The sequence below is a fragment of the Peromyscus maniculatus genome, chromosome 14, assembly GCF_049852395.1.
Source record: "Peromyscus maniculatus bairdii isolate BWxNUB_F1_BW_parent chromosome 14, HU_Pman_BW_mat_3.1, whole genome shotgun sequence".
In the NCBI taxonomy this organism is placed as follows: Eukaryota; Metazoa; Chordata; class Mammalia; order Rodentia; family Cricetidae; genus Peromyscus; species Peromyscus maniculatus.
Window position 1 is genome coordinate 83727825 of NC_134865.1, and position 17804 is coordinate 83745628.

At 41.2% G+C, this 17804-nt stretch overlaps 1 protein-coding gene across 33 annotated transcripts in view; it reads left to right on the forward strand.

The window, feature by feature from the left end:
- Window positions 1–17804, forward strand: part of Mark3 (microtubule affinity regulating kinase 3) — a 92949-nt gene that overhangs the window by 19874 nt on the left and 55271 nt on the right. For 16 of the 33 annotated variants that reach the window (XM_016006451.3, XM_016006452.3, XM_006987968.4 and 13 more), the window contains exons 2-3: window positions 296–487; window positions 13548–13601. In XM_016006451.3, coding sequence (XP_015861937.1) covers window positions 296–487; window positions 13548–13601 — 246 coding nt within the window. Of the gene's footprint in view, window positions 1–295; window positions 488–2355; window positions 2451–6276; window positions 6399–12317; window positions 12390–13547; window positions 13602–17804 lie in introns of those variants that run through there. The other 17 variants (XM_076551455.1, XM_076551435.1, XM_076551434.1 and 14 more) reach the window with 5 other exon arrangements.

Sequence of the window (17804 nt, forward strand, 5' to 3'; positions counted from 1 at the left end):
GAAGTATGTTTTCTACTAAATATACTCCATGAATGCTTCTGTAACATGGTAAATTTGAAAAACCATAAATTGGAATTGACTCAGCTCTCTGAGCACCTGATTGAGTTAAAATACTTGATCTGTTTCCTATAACAGTTTCTTGTTTTCTTCATTAAGTTATATCATGTGGTTCATTTCAATCCTTTAGGATTCAAGTGAAAGCCTTAGTGTTTTGTTCCTTCCACTAGATGCTCCTAAAACTTGGCAGCACTGCGTGTCCTCTCATTTCCTTGTCTTTGTGTACATTACGTTTCAGCACACTTCACATGGAGACGGGAGGCAAGAAGTCACCTCCCGAACCGGGCGCTCTGGAGCTCGGTGTAGAAACTCAATAGCTTCCTGTGCAGATGAACAGCCTCACATCGGAAACTACAGACTGTTGAAGACAATCGGCAAGGGGAACTTTGCAAAAGTGAAATTGGCGAGACACATCCTCACAGGCAGAGAGGTAAACGCTTGTGCTTCCTTCTGCTGTGGTTTTACTCTGTAACTGTCTAAGGACCAGGATGCACATTAACAACTGGGGATTCTGCTTCCCTTCTGCTGTGGTTTTGCTCTAGAACTGTGTAAGGACCAGGATGCTTATTAACAACTGGGGATTCTGCTTCCCTTCCGCTGTAAATACACCAAGTGAGTGACCTAACCTGAAAAATGAGTAAAGTTCTGCTCTTTTCCAGTGGACAAATTAATAAATTGTCTTGAACTGCACGTATGTCCTGTATATAAGCCCATAAGCTCACGGTGCTTGCAGATCAGTAGTTATCTGGATTTACAGGTTTATCCCATGGGTTTCCTTCCTTTTCTGAGGATTTCTGGTAGCCCATGTTTGCCAGGTTGTGCCGGAAGGCACATGCTTTCCCAGCTTTTGTGATCTTGGCTCTCGTGCATCCCTTATCACAGTACATGGATCAAAACCACAGAGCTGACTTCCTCTTTGCCTCTTCTGTGGTTCAGACTTTCTTCTGCTTTGACAGAGTTCTTGTATTAGGTCTCAGCACCTGCTGTCTGTCTGACTGAAGTACTCTTTATCCTTCTGGGTAGGGATTACTTGTGGGAAGTATTTGTTGACACACTCCTTACCCCAGGCTTTAGACTCCTTAAAAAACCCTGATACCTCTCTTACACAGCAGGGTTTATCTTACACTGATTGACTGTCTCTTCTCCTCCACTCTAACAGTGAATGCTGTATGTAGGGAAGTGGTTGGTACTTGGTACAGGCATAATAAATACTGGTCAGATGTCTATAATTGTATGATTGAAAGGTGATTTTAAAAGAGAAGTTCTGGCTAGGAGAGGTGGTACACGCCTTTAGTTCTAGCACTTGGGAGGCAGAAGCAGAGGTAGGCAGATCTCTTGAGTTTGAGACCAGCCTGGTCTACAGAGTTCCAGGACAGCCAACAGTTGGTTACACAGAGAAACCCTGGCTCAAAAAAGCAAAAATAAATAAATAAGCAAAAGAAAGGGGGGGGAACCCCAAAACAGCAAGCCTTCAAAAGACAACCAGTTCAGGAATACAGTGACTGTTGGTCCTTTAGAGACAGTTATTCATTTGATCCATAACATTAAAATGCAGCCAAACAGCAGCAGAACACAGCCCTGCAGAGTGCCTGCATTCACACAGAAGGTGCTGTTCTCCTCAGGGCACATGGCAGACCTCTAGCACTCCACTGGCTTTGAGAATACAGCCATGGAAAAGCAGTTCACAAGAGCCATCTCCTTTTCCGTTTCTTCAGCTCTGGCTGGCTTCTAGGTAGAGCAGGCTGGCCTCAGTTTGCAGAGATCTACCCGCCTCTGCCTCCTGAGTGCCGAGATGAAAGTTGTGTGTCACCACACCCAGCATGAGCCCTATTTGACAAAGCAGGTATTGTGTGTGGGCCATGCCCTGATTGGGTTTCTAGGGCAGGATTCTTTGAGATGGGGATCCCTGATTTCAAGGCCAGCCTGGTCTACAGAATGACTTCCAGGACAGCCAGAACTACACAAAGAAACTGTCTCAAAACAAAACAAAACAAAAAAATGAAGCCAACAAAAAAGAGATGTGCTGCTGTATGCGTCACCCTCTCCTGATGGATATGCCAGCACGACATGACAGGTGTGCCATGGCATGGCTGCCCACAGCTCACTGGGGCTGGGGCTAAGGAGAACAAGGCCTGTGCCAGTTCTGCTGTCAGTAGGTAGTCAGTTGACCGCCACATGCCCTCTAGCTCTTCTAGGTTTTGTTTGTGCTGGACCTAGAAAAAGGTCGGGAAGCCATGTTCAATGCTAGCGGAATCTTAAGACAGTAACAGAAAATTCACCCTTCACAATCTGTTTTAGTGACTCTGTTTCTTGTGGATATGTGGAGACTGAAAACAAGCTGAACAGATGGCACTGTCCCTACTGTCCCTAAGTGGACCTTTCTTGAGATACAGGTTAGTTCTCACCAGTCCCAGATGTTTGCTCCAGTTCCCTGAGTTAGCAGAGGTAATGGGACAGACAGACAGACAGACAGACAGACAGTGTTTGCAGAGTCTGTCTGCTGTGGTTACTTTCAGTGTAGTCTTTCTTCAGAAGGGTTAACAAGTGTGACCAAAGGGCCTTCATTGAAGGTTTTCCTCAGTTTTCAAAACCTCAGTCAAAATGAGTTTTCTTTTTTCCCTTTTATTATAGGTATGACCAGAATCATATATGTAAACATTATAAAAATTTATTACGTAGAAAGCAAGAGGGGGTTTTGTTTTTGTTTTTGTCAATTTCTCTATTCCAAGAGAATTCCCACAGGTTTTATATAGACAGTAACTTTTGTCTTAACAAAAAAGAGACTCAGCCAGGCGATGGTGGTGCACGCCTTTAATCCCAGCACTTGGGAGGCAGAGCCAGGCGGATCTCTGTGGTCTGCAGAGCGAGATCCAGGACAGGCACCAAAACTACCCAGAGAAACCCTGTCTCAAAAAACAAACAAAAAAACTAATGGACATAATAGTGATCTCTATTATATGGCTATTTCAATAGTAATATTATTGTTGTTATAATTGAGTGTGTGTGAGCCTGAGCATGCACAGCACTGCCCATGCGCAGAGATAAAGAGGACAGCTCCGCCGGGTGGTGGTGGTGGTGGTGCGCGCCTTTAATCCCAGCACTCGGGAGGCAGAGCCAGGCAGATCTCTGTGAGTTCAAGGAAAGGCACAAAGCTACACAGAGAAATCCTGTCTCGAAAAACCAAAAAAAAAAAAAAAGAATGTAGGATAAAGTCATAGGAAAAAGCCCTGGGTCAGACAGAGTGCGTGAATATTTCACATTGTAATAGACAGTGCTAAGATAATTTTGAAAAATCATAATTATCCTACCAAAAAATGAATGTCTACTTTTGTCTGATTGTCTCAATCCATTTTTACTGATGTAACAGAATGTTAGATAGTGTACCTTATTTTTTAAAAAAATAATTTCTGATAGTTTGGGCGGCAGAGAAGTTCAAGATCGAGAGACTAGATTCCTTTTACAATGTCCTTCCATCCCACCTAGGATGACAGCTGAGTCTATTTCTCAGTTATGGCTCAGTCACCCACCCCCTTATAATAGTCTCCTGTTTAATGTTGTTACAATGGCAGTCAGATGTCAACATGGGCTTGGGGGCGGGGTAGAGTGACACACAAACCTTCAAGCCACACCTTAAACCCTCAGGTCTATAATCAGATATTATAAACCAAATATACTTTTTCACTATAATTATGTGAGTTTGTTATATTATCTTCTATTTTTGTCATTTTTTTTTTTTTTTGTGGAGGAAGGTTTGAGACGGGGTCTCTGTGTAGCCGTGGTTGTCCTGGAACTTGCTCTGTAGACCAGGCTGGCCCTGGAAGTCACAAAGATCCACTATCTTATTTTTTCCCCACAAATATCTTTACTGTGAGACCTAATAGAAGTTTGCTAGGTTTTAATCTTCTCTACATTGTTTTGGTTGAAGTGGATGAAGAAATAAAAGGGAGAAGTGTGGAGCTGGAGAGATGGCTCAACGATTAAGAAGAGCACTGGCTGCTCTTCCAGAGGTCCTGAGTTCAATTTCCAGCAAGCATATGGTGGCTCACAACCAACTGTAATGAGATATGTTGTCCTCTTCTGGCCTGCAGGCATACATGCAGGCAGAACACTGTATACATAATAAATAAAAAAAAGAAAAAAAGAAAAGATTAAAAAAACCTAACCTAAGACAGAGCACCTGTGTGGCCTGGGCAGGCGTCTCCATGACTGGTAAGGTGACCTGCTGACGTCCCACACAACCTAAGTCAGAAGCTCATTTTTTAATAAAAGGGGGACCTGCAGGGCCCTGGCCCCCGTTTTGGGTAACTGTTGCCTTGCTTGTGGACCTTGACCTTGATATCCTCCCAATGCTAATTCCCTGTCAGGTTCCACCCTTCTGAATGCTTAAGGGAAGTTCCTTGTCTGTGTATCCTGAATAATGGGCATTAACAGCTTACATGCAAGATTGTAAAGCATCAGTAGCAAACTTCTGCCCTCCAGGGTCCTCCCATTGTGCTGTAAGCCTGTATTTAAGACCCCCTACCCCCTTCAAGAAATGACATTCGACATTTAAAATTTAAAATATATATATGTAAAATTGAATGAATACTGCAAATGTAATCTATGAATACCACAAATGTGATTAATGTCATGAGTGTAAGTAATGAATATCATGAGTGTAATTTAAAAAATAAATAAAAAAAAATTAAAAAAAGGGGAGGATGAGTGCTGGGGGGCGGTGGTGGTGCATACCTTTAATCCCAGTACTTGGGAGGCATGGCAGGTGGATGTCTGAGGCAGCCTGGTATACAGAGTGAATTCCAGGACAGCCAAGGCTATGTAGAGAAACCCTGTCTCAAAAAACCAAAAAAAAAAAAAAAAAAAAAAAGGAACACTTTACACTTTCAGATATTATGGATATTGTCTTTAATGCTATTCTAGAACTCAGCATAGAGTTGTTTCTTAGGATGGAAGGAGTGATTAATTGAAATTTAATTAAAAGCAACTACACAAAGACTGACAAAGTTAATACCCAGAATAATTTGCTTCATTTGAGTATAAGTAGTAGCAGATTTGGAAGTGAGCAACAGAAGATTAAAGGAAAGGCCTTGTATAATCTATAATAATATATGTAACTAAAAGCTGAAACTGATACTATGCTTTTAGTACATTCTGAAAGGACAGGGCAAAACCATGTTCTTTTTAAACATTTTTTTCTCAAGATTTATTTATTTTCTTGTATGTGTATGAGTGTTTTTGCCTGCATGTATGTATGTGCACCACATGTTTGCCTGCTGCCTTCAGATGTCAGAATACAGGGCCAGATCCCCTGGAACTGGAATTATAGATGGTCATAAGCCACCATGTGGGTGCTGGGAATTGAACCCAGGTCCTCTGCAAGAGCAACAAGTGTTTTTAACTGGCTGAACCATCTCTCCATGCTGTAAACTCAGTTTTCAGATATAAGAAAATCACTCTTACACTCATAGGAGAACTGTTTTGTTTTTATGGCTCTTTGAGCAAGAGGGTCGGCTATGTAGCCCAGGCTAGCCTAGCATTCACTCTGTAATCCATACTGGTCTCAGTGCTCTTCTTCCTTTAGCTTCTCAAGTGCCAGGATTACTGGCCTGTACTACTGCTTTAGTGTGTGGAAAATGCATGTAGTGTAAAAGTTACAATTTGGCTGGAGAGATGGCTCAGAGGTTAAGAGCACTGACTGCTCTTCCAGAGGTCCTGAGTTCAATTCCCAGCAACCACATGGTGGCTCACAACCATCTGTAACAAGATCTGATGCCCTCTTCTGGCCTGCAGTCATACATGCTGTATATATAATAAATAAACAAATCTTTAAAAAAAAAAAAAAAGAGTTACAATTTTAACTGTTTTCTTTTTTTTTTTTTTTCTTTTTGGTTTTTTTGAGACAAGGTTTCTCTGTGTAGCTTTGGAGCCTGTCTTGGATCTCTCTGTAGACCAAGCTGGCCTTGAACTCACAGAGATCTGCCTGGCTCTGCCTTCCTGGTGCTGGGATTAAAGACAGGTGCCGCCACCCCCTGGCAGTTTTAACTGTTTTTAAGTTTACAATTTAGTGATAGTATTTTTACTTACATTGTTGTGAAGCCATTACTACCATTCACTCCAGGACAGAGTTCATGCTTAGAAATTTATGTACTTGATAAAAGTTATTTGCAAGAATCATCCCTCACAGTGCTTTGGCACTAATTTGCCTTTTTTTCCCTCCAGTCTAATTAAAAAAAAATAATTGTGCTGATTAATGTAGTTCCTGATCGTAGTGATGCAGTGCTGTTTATTTGTCCTAATTGCAAGGCTGAGATGTGTCTTGCAGAGAAAATGCCTGTGTTCAGGTAAGCACCCCGAGGCATGATTGAGTTGTGGGCCATCAGTTCAACACTGACCAATAATATATAGTACCAGTTGCCCCTGAGGAGGCACTCAAATATAATAAGCCATGATTGGGAGGCTGAGGCAGGAGGATCATTAGTTAAAGGCCAGCTAGAGCTACAAGTGATGTTCGATTGACCTGTCATGTCAGAGGAGCGAGCTGCATCTGATCAGCACCCAGCCGTTAGCCAAATAGCCACATCATGGCTGCAGGAAAACTTTGCACTTAGTAATTGTGCTTAATTTTGTATGTAAAGTGTTTAGTTTTACTGCCAAAAAGAATTACACCATGGTTTCAGATTATTCAAATTTTAGTAGTCTAAGACGTCCACAATCATTTTTAAAATTACTTTATCTGAAATAGTCTGCTTGCTTTAGTGCTTTTTTCTACTTTTAGACATTGTCTGTTGGCCTTTTAAAGTTGCTGTTCACTTAGATGAATGTCTGTTTTGAATACGTAAATGCTCTTGAGATCATGTAGTATTTACTGTGTACCCTGCTGCTTTTTTCTTCTTTCCTTTTCTTTTTTTCCTTTTTTCTTTTCCTGAGTCAGGGTTTCTCTGTGTAGACTCAGCTGTCCTGGAACTTTTTCTGTAAACCACGTTAGCCTTAAATTCAGAAATCTGCCTGTCTCTACCTCCCAAGTGCTGGGATTAAAGCTTTGCTCTACCATTTGAAGCTGGCTTTTCTTTTTTCCTGTGACATTCTTGCATGCTGTTGTATTTTACTGTAATTGGAAAGCTTTTTTTCCCTTGTATATGAATTAGTGTTTAATGTGCATGTATGTATGTATGTATGTGCACTATGAGTGTGCCTGGTGCTTACAGAGGTCAGAATAGGGTTTGGATCCTCAGGATCTGGTTTGGATGGTTGTAGGTCACCATGTAGATGTTGGAACTGAGTCTTCTGTAAGAGCATCAAGTGCTCTTAAGTGCTTTGCTGTCTCTTCAGCCTCTTAAGTTTTATTTTGTAACCAACTACTGTCATTGTTTGCATCCACCATGGACTAAAAGGTATGCCCTCAAACTTTTTTTTTGGGTTTTTCAAGGCAGGGTTTCTCTGTGTAGAATCCGCTGTCCTGGAACTTACTCTGTAGACCAGGCTGGCCTCGAACTCGGAGATCCACCTGCCTCAGCCTCCGAGTGCTGGGATTAAAGGTGTGTGCCAACACTGCCCAGCTTGTCCTTAAACTCATATGTTTAAGGACATGTTCTAAAAGTAGAAGTCCTGGCTATAGCATGACTATATTTGGTAATAGGGTCTTCATAGACGTTTAAGTGAGCCTTAATCAATGTTATTTATGTTTTTGTAAAAAGATACAACAGAGAATCTTCTCTTTCTGGTCTATGGGGATACAGTGAGAAGGAGTGCATCTATCTGAAGCTAGGAGCAGAGCCCTCACCAGAACCAGCCGTGCTGGCACTTTGATGTTGAATGATCCATCATCCACTAAAACAAAATATTAATGGTTCTGTTTAAGCTACCAGTCTGTGGTATTTATTATGGCAGCTTAAGCAGACTGCTATTCAGGCTATTGAGAGCTTAAAGGATTTAGAGTTCTTTCTTTTTTTGTTGTTAACAGTTTTATTGTTTAAGTGTGTGTGTGTGTGTGTGTGTGTGTGTGTGTGTGTGTGTGTGTGTGTGTTGTCTGTGTAGTTTTGTGCTCCTGAATGTAGGTGCTCAGAAAAGCCATAGACATTGGATCCCTCTACATGCAGAATTGGAGGTGGTTTTTAGCTGCTCAATTTGGTTGCTGGGGATTACACTCAGGTCCTCTGCAAGAGCAGTACACACTCTTGACTGCTAAGTTATCTCTCTAGGCCCTAGAGTTCCTTTTTGACTGTTATTTTAATGGTTATGCATGCCTTAACACCTTTCAGGGTCCAAGTATTAGGATATTTTGATTAGAAGGTAGAAGATGAACTTTTTTCTCCAGGGATGCTTGCCTGGCCTGTTCGCATTCATGAGCCTCTTTATTTCTGTTTTGAAATTTTCCACTTTGCTTCTGGCATTACAGTTACTAAATAAAATTTCCAAGAATTTTATACAGCATGTGACAGGCATAATCTCTCCTCACCTAGTGAACCTACAAGGCTTATTCTGTACCACACTCCGCAATCCACAACCTTGAGAATGAGTGGTAGTTTCCACCTTCCTGGTAACACCCGCAATCACCCATAGTCATCCTTTCTTGGTGATCTCAAGGTCCTGCTTGGATGCCGCACCACCACCACCCCCTTTCCAGGCTCTAGATCACCCAGGTTAATTTGGTGATTGAGTCAACACAGCTTAGAGGAAGGTCTAATTGCTGTGTGTATATGTTAAATGATTATCTTTAACTCACAACAGCTTTGATGACTTTTCTAATAATTTAGTGGAGCTGTATACACCATATTTGACCTTTTTTTTTTTTTTTTTTTTCTGGAGCTGAGGACCGAACCCAGGGCCTTGCGCTTGCTAGGCAAGCGCTCTACCACTGAGCTAAATCCCCAACCCCGTATTTGACCTTTTTGAAAAGCAGTTCCTGTCTGGAGTGATGGTGTAGCAGTTAAGAGCAGTTTTTTGCAGAGGTTCAGTTCCTGACACCCAGGTAACAGCTCGAAACTGTCTGTAACTCTTGTTCAGTGCTGTTTTCTGGCCTCCATGGTTACCAGGTACGCCCATGGTACACTTACATACATGTAGGCAAAACACTTAGACACATAAAATAAAAATAAAATAAACTTTGCTTGGGTGTTGACGGTGCACACCTTTAATCCTAGGACTCAGGAGGCAGAGGCAGGCAGATGTCCGAGTTCAAGGACAGCTAGGGCTATACAGAGAACCCCTGTCTCAAAAAACCCAAAACCAAAAATTAACCCCACAAACGAACAAAATAAAAGGAATATCCCTGAATGTGAACTATGTAGGAACAGAAGCAAGATAGAATTGTTGTTTATAAATTATATAATTATAATATATAATTAAAATTATATATATTGTTTATAAATTGTAAAGAGCAGCTAGAAACCAGGTTTCGGGAACTCAGAAGGAAGAAAATGGGAAAAGGCCTCAACACTGCCAGATTTGGCCCCGAGAATGACATTGAGCGATGACCAGAAAAGAAAGATTTTTTTGGAATTGGGGATTCTAAATATATCATTTAAAATTGCTTATGAAAGTAAGGTTTTAGGGCTGGAGAGGTGGCTCAGAGGTTAAGAGCACTGGCTGCTCTTCCAGAGGACCAGGGTTCAATTCCCAGCAACCACATGACAGCTCATACCTGTCTATAACTCCAGGTCCAGTGGATCTGACACTCTTACACAGATGTACGTGCAAGCAAAACACCAATTCACATAAAATTAAAAATAAATCATAAAAAAGGAAAGAAAAATAAAGATTAAAGAAAATTAATTCTAACTTGAAATACTGTAAATTTTTATGAGTGACATTGTAATCTGTTAAAATGCTAGAGACTGTTTTTTTATTGACCTTTCTCCATTTTTAATGTATCTTTGGTTGCTAATTATGAGTGTTCAAGGCCTTAGATTAGCTCAGCAAATGTGAGTACCATGCTGCTGTGTGACAGAACTTCTCCTGAGAAACATTTACACGACACCAGACTCATGACAGACCCAAGTGCAGATACCACCAGAGGCCAACTTGGTGAGCTAACTAAATTTTATCGGTGTTACTTAGAAGAATATGGGTGAGGGGTCACTCACAGGAAAGGAAGTGACTCAAAGACAGCTGTATCACTAAAGCACCCCCAGCTGGGGTGACAGCTCACAGTCTGGGAACCTGGAGCACACGGCACAGCCTGCACGCGCTCACCAGATTGGAGACTGTCCATCCCAGGTGCCTCAGTTTGTTTAAACTGCTGCTTCAGGAGCTAACTGGTCTAGCTTCAGTCTTCTTGGCAGCTAAATTCCGTTTATCTGAGAGGGACTCTCAGGTTTTATTGTTTCACCTGACAAGGAAGGGCCTAGTGAATCTGGTCAGTTTTGGGGACTCCTGAACCTATTGTGAGTTGTTAATCTTCCTGCTGAAGGAACTTCATTGCAGGGTGGAATGTTCCAATCTCAGAGGAAACTGTTAGGCAACACCTGTCCATCCAACCACTGTCCAACTTGGGCTATAAAGATGAATAAATAGTTTGGTGCCTCCCAGGTGAGATATGTATAGGCAGTGTTTGACTATCCTACCAGCAAATATTTTTTTTCTCTTATTTAGTGCAGTTTCCACTTAAATTTATATTTTTCAAATATGGAACTAGTATTTTGACTTTTTCCCAGTGCGTCCACATTCATTCTATACTTTTTTCTCAATTCTGAGTTGCTTTGAAGCCGTCAGAATCATTGCTACAATGTTTCTTCTTTCTTGGTCCTGGAGGCCAACAAGTTCATAGAGAATCAGTAATTGGAGCAGGTAGGAGTTTCAGACCAAGTAAAGTAGTTTTTAAAATAGTATAGTGTTGGAAGATGGCTCTCCATGGGTAAAGGTTCCTGCAGCTTAGCCTCCTCAGATGACCTGAATCCTTGGAACCCACATAGTGGGAAGAGAGAATTGACTTCAGAAGGTTGTCATCTGTGGCATGCATGTGTGCACACAACAAATAAATACATACATACATACATATATACATACATACATACATAAATAGTTTTTGTTTTTCAAGACAGAATTTCTCTGTGTAGCCCTGGCTGTCCTGCAACTCATTCTTTAGACCCAGGCTGGCCTCGAACCTAGAGCTCTGCCTGCCTCTGGATCCTTAGTGCTGGGATTAAAGGCATGTGCCACCACTCCCCAGTAAAAATAAATATTAAAAATAATTTTTGTACTAATACTATTAAAACTTTTCATTTTCACACAAATGGAAAGTGGATTTTCCAGAGGCCATGTAATCAAACGTATCACAACAGATGAAGTATAGATCCAGAAGCTGGTGCACACCTTTAATCCCAGCTCTCTGGAGGCCGAGGCAGGCAGATTTCTGTGCGTTCAAAGCCAGCCTGGTCTATATAGTGAGTTATAGGCTAGCCAGAGCTACACAGTGACACTTTGTCTTAAAAATAAAAAAGAATGTTGGGGCTGGAGATACGGCTCAGCAGTTAAGAGCACTGGCTGTTCTTCCAGAGGACCCCAGTTCAATTCCCAGTATCCACATGGCAGCTCACACCTATCTGTAACTCCAGTTCCAGGAGACCTGATGCCCTCGCACAAACATACATGCAGGCCAAACACCAATGCACATAATCCCAGCACTCAGGAGGCAGAGGCAGGCGGATCTCTGAGAGTTCGAGGCCAGTCTGGTCTGCAGAGCTAGCTCCAGGACAGGCTCCAAAGCTACACAGAGAAACCCTGTCTTGAAAAACCAACATAAATAAAATAAAATAAAATGAAAAGAATTTTATTAGGGATGTTATGGTACCATGATGGGTTTATTGTTATTTTGTAATGAATAGGTAGAGGGGTTTGTTGTTATTGGTTTCCTGTTTTCATTTGTGATGTGTAAATATTGACAGATAGAGCCCACACTTGGGTCATCCGTAATCCTTAAGGATGTGAAAGCACCAAGTATGGAAACTATTGGCATGGAGACTCTCCAAGATCATGTCCTAGACTTTGGCTGCATATGCTTTCTTCAGTGGGTTTATGAGCTGTGACTTCTGCAGAATACACAGTGGGAAATGGGCTCTCCTGCATCTTACAGGGCAGTCTGTTGCCTGATCTGTAACGTCAGTGGAAAGCTGAATTCAGTTCATACTCTAGTCGTAGCTAAGTCTTTTCTTCTTAAGTTGCCCTCCACTTCTCAACACTTGACATACGTAATCTGTAGAACTTTTAAAAATAATTTTTAATTCTTCTTCCCATCCCTTTTTGTTGTTGTGGATCAAACCCAGTGGCTCGTGCGTGGTATGAAAATGCTCTTATACTGTTCTATACTCTCAGCCATCTTAATGCAAGCTTACCAGGTGAGGATACACATTCATCCATTTGTTAAATATTAATAAAACCGACCCCTTTCATTTTTAAGTAAGACATACATATTAAAAGAAGCTGTAGTTTCTCCCTATATTCTAATGGCTTTTTAAAAAAACTATTGTTTGCTGTATACTCTTTCTGAACAAAGGTTGCCAGGTGATACATTTATTATTGCCTCTGTATATGTTTCCCATGGTTAGCCCACAGATTGACCTGGGGTTTTCTTTAACTATCTGAGGGACTTTTTCATTGTTATTTGAGTTGGTTCCTGGGGGACTTTTGCTATTGTTATTTGAGTTGGTTCCTGATGTGGTACCCAGACTGGTCTTTCAGTCGTCTTACCTTAAGTCTCCTTGGTACCAGAAGTACAGATGCACGCCACCACACCAGGCCTTCTGTTTTTGGGTGGGTTCTTTTGTTGTTGTTTTCAGATTCAGTACCAACTTACCTCAATACTTATGAAAGCTCTGTGTGCAAGATACAAAGGTATTTTAGGCTAAATATTCTTTTCAAATTTTTACCCTAGAATTCCAAAGTTTGCTGAAATTAGTCTCAGTAAATAGCAAAGTGGGGATGGGGTATAGGTCAGTAGCAGAGCACTCTTGTAGCGTGAATAAGACTCTGTCTAGCCAGCACTACTACCACCACCACCCCAAAGCGAAGAGATCTGCTACACTGCGTAAGTTTTGAAGTGTATTCATTCTATAATACTTTGAAGGAAGGATAGAAGAGATTATTTCACCCTCCTCTATGTAAGTAACAAATATAAAATGTCATAATAATACCATTTGCATGAGGTCAGTCTCTTCTTAATCACATAGTCTTAGGAAGTTCTAATTGCTTTGTTATAACCAGCCGAGATTTGCTTTTTTGATTGCTTTTTTTTTTTTTTGGTTTTTCGAGACAGGGTTTCTCTGTGTAGCTTTGCGCCTTTCCTGGAACTTGCCTTGGAGACCAGGCTGGCCTCGAACTCACAGAAATCCGCCTGCCTCTGCCTCCCGAGTGCTGGGATTAAAGGCGTGAGCCACCACCGCCCGGCTTTGATTGCTTTTTAACAGTGCCATATGTGTGAGAATTTACAAAACTCTTACTGTTTAGTCTATAATTACCAAGTTCTGAAAAATCTGTCAATACTTTTTCCCCCTTAGGTTGCAATAAAAATAATTGACAAAACTCAATTGAATCCAACAAGTCTACAAAAGGTATGTTGATCTAGTATTTACTGTTTATTTTAAAATTTTATTTTAAATTTTTGTTTTAATTGCTATATAATTTACTTCTAATTGTTGGGTTTTTTTTTTTTACTTTTTTTATTTAATGTGCATTGGTGTTTTGCCTGCATGTATGTATAAGGATGTTAGATCCCCTGGAACTGGGGTTACAAACAGTTGTCAGCTGCCATGTGGGGGCTGGGCATTGAACCTGGGTCCTCTGAAAGAACAGTCAGTCCTCTTAACCCCCGAGCTATCTCTCCAAGCCCATTAAATGTCTTAGCTATTAGTAGTTAGTGCAACAAAGCTTTCAGTTCCTACAGTGGATGTAGCTTGCTGGGCATGATAATGGTGCTTGCCTGTAACCCCAGCACTTGGAAGACAGAGGCAGAAACTCTCCCCCCAAGTTTAAGGCCAACCTAAGCTTTCTAGTTAGACATTTCCCTCCTCCCTCAAAAAAACTTAAATGGAATATTTCATAAAAATAGTTGGGTTAACTTCAATTGAGGGCCATCATTTTAAATGTTCGACTAAGATAGAATTAAAAAAAAAATACGATGGCCAGGCGGTGGTGATGTACGTCTTTAATCCCAGCACTCTGGAGGCAGAGCCAGGCGGATCTCTGTGAGTTTGGAGTCCAGCCTGGTCTACAAAGTGAGATCCAGGACAGGCTCCAAAGCTACACAGAGAAACCCTGTCTCAAAAACAAAACAAAACAAAAACAAAAACAAAATACGAAAATATTTTCATTTGAGACATATAATTTTTCTTGACCCAGCTACTTGTGAGACTGCTGGAGAAAGGAAATTGCTTGAGCCTAAGCATCTTTGAGACTGTACTAAGCAGTTTAACAATACTTCCATCTTTTTTTCTTTTTTCTTTTTAATTTCTTGAGATTATAATTTACTTACAACTTTCTCCCTTACTTTTCCTTCCCTCCACACCCTCCCATAAACCCCTCTGTGCTTTCCTTCAAGTTTATGGCCTCTTTTTTTCACCAGTTGTTATTGTATGCATATATGCATGTGTATATATATTCCTAACTATTACCTGTTCAGCCCATATAATGCCATTTGTAATATGTTTTTAGGGCTGACCATACGGCACTGGACAACCAATGTGTATACTTTTCCCTGGGGAAGACTCTCCTCTCAGCATTCCTCAGTTGTCTGTAGTTTTGTGTAGGATTTGAGGCTTCATGGTCTTTTCTCTGGTTTGCCATATTTGTTGGTGTCCTCCTTATTCAGCTCATGGTTGAGCAGTCACGTTGGTGAGACTTGATGGGTGTCGCTTCTGTTACTTGATACTTGTTACTAGGAGACAGTCTCACAGCAAATCCTCTGATCCTCTGGCTCTTACAATCTGCCCACGCTTCCAAAATGTTTCAGCCTTAGGTAAAGGGCTGATGGGGTTTTTGTTGGCATTTTTTGTTTGTTTGTTTGTTTTTGTTTTTAGAGACATTGTTTCTCTTTGTAACAGTCCTGGCTGTCCTGGAACTTACTCTGTAGACCAGGCTGGTCTCAAACTCACAGAGATCTACCACCCAGCAGGACTGTTGTTCTTCATAGGCAATGCTCTATTTTAAAATACATACATACTGTTGGCATTTGGCTTGGTTAAACTCTTTGGGGTGTTTTGTTTTTGTTTTTTGGTTTTTGTTTTTCGAGACAGGGTTTCTCTGTGTAGCTTTGCGCCTTTCCTGCATCTCGCTCTGTAGACCAGGCTGGCCTCGAACTCATAAAGATCCACCTGCCTCTGCCTCCCAGTGCTGGGATTAAAGGTGTGTGCCACCACCGCCCGGCCTCTTTGGGTTTTTTTTTTTTTTTTTTCTTCTCTGTGTAACAACTTTGGCTGTCCTGGAACTTGCTTTGTAGACAGAGATCCACCTGCCTCTGCCTCCCAAGTGTTGGGATTAAAGGTGTGTGCCACCATCACTACCTGGCTCTGCTTTGGCTCTTTAAAACTTTATTATTGTTGTGAGTGCATATTGTACCTGTGTTGAGTGCCATGGCACATCTGCAGAGGTCAGTGGACAACTGCATGGAGTTGACTCTCTCCTTCTACCCTTTTATGTGGGTTCTGGACGTGAAATTCAGGTTGTCTGCGTTACGTAGCAAGTTCTTTTACCCACTGAGCCATCCCATCCTGCTTCTCTGTCCTAACTGAATGTCTGGCTTGACCATGAGCAAGTCACTAAACTTTTCAGTTTTAGGTCCTTTATTTTTTTGTGTGTTTTTTGAGACAAGGTCTCACTGTGTATCTTTGACTGGCCAGCAGTTTGCTATATAGATCAGGCTGGCCTCAAACTCATAGAGATCTGCCTTGCTCTCCTTCCTGAGAGCTAGGATTAAAAGTGCCCCGTAGGTTTTCATCTTTAAGATAGAGATAGTTTGATCCAGTGTTGGTGGTGTGGCCCTGTAGTGTTAACTACTAGTGATGCTGACACAGGAGACGCTCTTGAGCCCAGATATTGGAGACTCACCTAGGCGACCTATCAAGACCTCTCTCTTTTTTTTTTTTTATATTAATTTATTTATTATGCATAGTGTTCTGTCTGCACATATCTCTGCAGGCCAGAAGAGGGCACCAGATCTCATTACAGATGGTTGTGAGCTACCATGTGGTTGCTGGGAATTGAACTCAGGACCTTTGGAAGAGTAAGCAGTGCTCTTAACCTCTGAGCCACCTCTCCAGCCCAAGACCTCTTTAACAAAGTGATTGTTATCTAATATCATTTCACCATCTCAAAGTGGATGTATTAATGAAATAGTGCATATACAAGAGCTTTGTAAACCTCAAACTCTACAGTTGTAAGTTACTTTGGTATATGTAGTGCACAGTTTAATTACTACTCTATTCCTAATGGTGAGTTTTTAATCCTGATTTTGTTTTTTGGAGTCCTATATCTTATTTAGAGAGGATCAGGGATCGGGGAGGAGGTAGACTTTATCTGTACTATAAATAGTATTTAAATATGATGCAAACAGATCCCAGTTCTTGGTTCTAAAGTATGAATTGTTTGCTTGCTTTCTCTTCTCCCTCCCTCCTTCTTTTCCTTTCTTTCTGACAAGGTCTGACTAAGTAACCCTGGCTGGCCTCAAACTCACCTAGAGGTGCCTGCCTTTGTCTACTGAGTGCTAGGAGTAAAGGCATGTTGCCATTATGCCCCTAACCTGTTTGCTTAGATTTTCATATCTAGACCTAATGCAAATAAACTAGGAAATACTATAATTTGGTATTAACTATAAAATTTACTAAGGACTCTTAATTCTGTATTTTATGATACTACAAACTGTTTATGGTTTTTGTGAACCTAGAGATAGTTGGAATTTTACCAGTTTTGCAGGCATTTTAACATAGCTTTTTCTCAGGTTGGCTGTAATTTCACCTTGCTCCCTGATTGCTTGCTTTAGTTTTTCATTTTACTGGTTCATTGCTTATTATTTACTATAAGGTACTGTTGCTACAGCATCAAGTTACTACAATTTATGTTTTCTTAGTACCCTGTATGTTTAGCCCATAGTGTGATTATGCATTTTTGCACTGGCATCAATTTTTGTTTACAATAATCTAATAGTTAAAACTTCATAATTTGCCGGGCGGTGGTGAAAAGCGCACGCCTTTCATCCCAGCACTCAGGAGGCAGAGGCAGGCAGATCTCTGTGAGTTGGAGGCCAGCCTGGTCTACAGATCGAGATCCAGGACAGGCTCCAAAGCTACACGGAGATACCCTGTCTCGGAAAAACAAAAAACAAAAATAAAACAACAACAACAACAAAAAAAAACCACACTTCATAATTTGTGGTGTAGTGTTGGTTTTGTTTTGTTTTAAACTTTTTGTTCTTTGGGGGCAGCTACTCAGCTCTGAAATGAATATACAGAGCCTTGTTCTTTCTTATGAATGTCCAGCCTTACCTTGGCTTGTTTCTAGCCAGCTTTTCTTAAATTATTCTGTCTACCTTTTGCCCCCGGGTTTTTATCTTTCTCTAGTCTATATACCATTCTTCTTACTCCATGGCTTGCTGTGTAACTGGGTGGCTGGCCCCTAGTGTCTTCTCTCCTTCTTCTTCTTGCTCCTCCATTACTCTTTTTCTCCTATTTATTCTCTTTGCCTGGCAGCCCCACCTATCCCTCTCCTGCTTAGCTATTGGTCATTCAGCTCTCCTCACCCCCACCCCCAGGATTTCTCAGTGT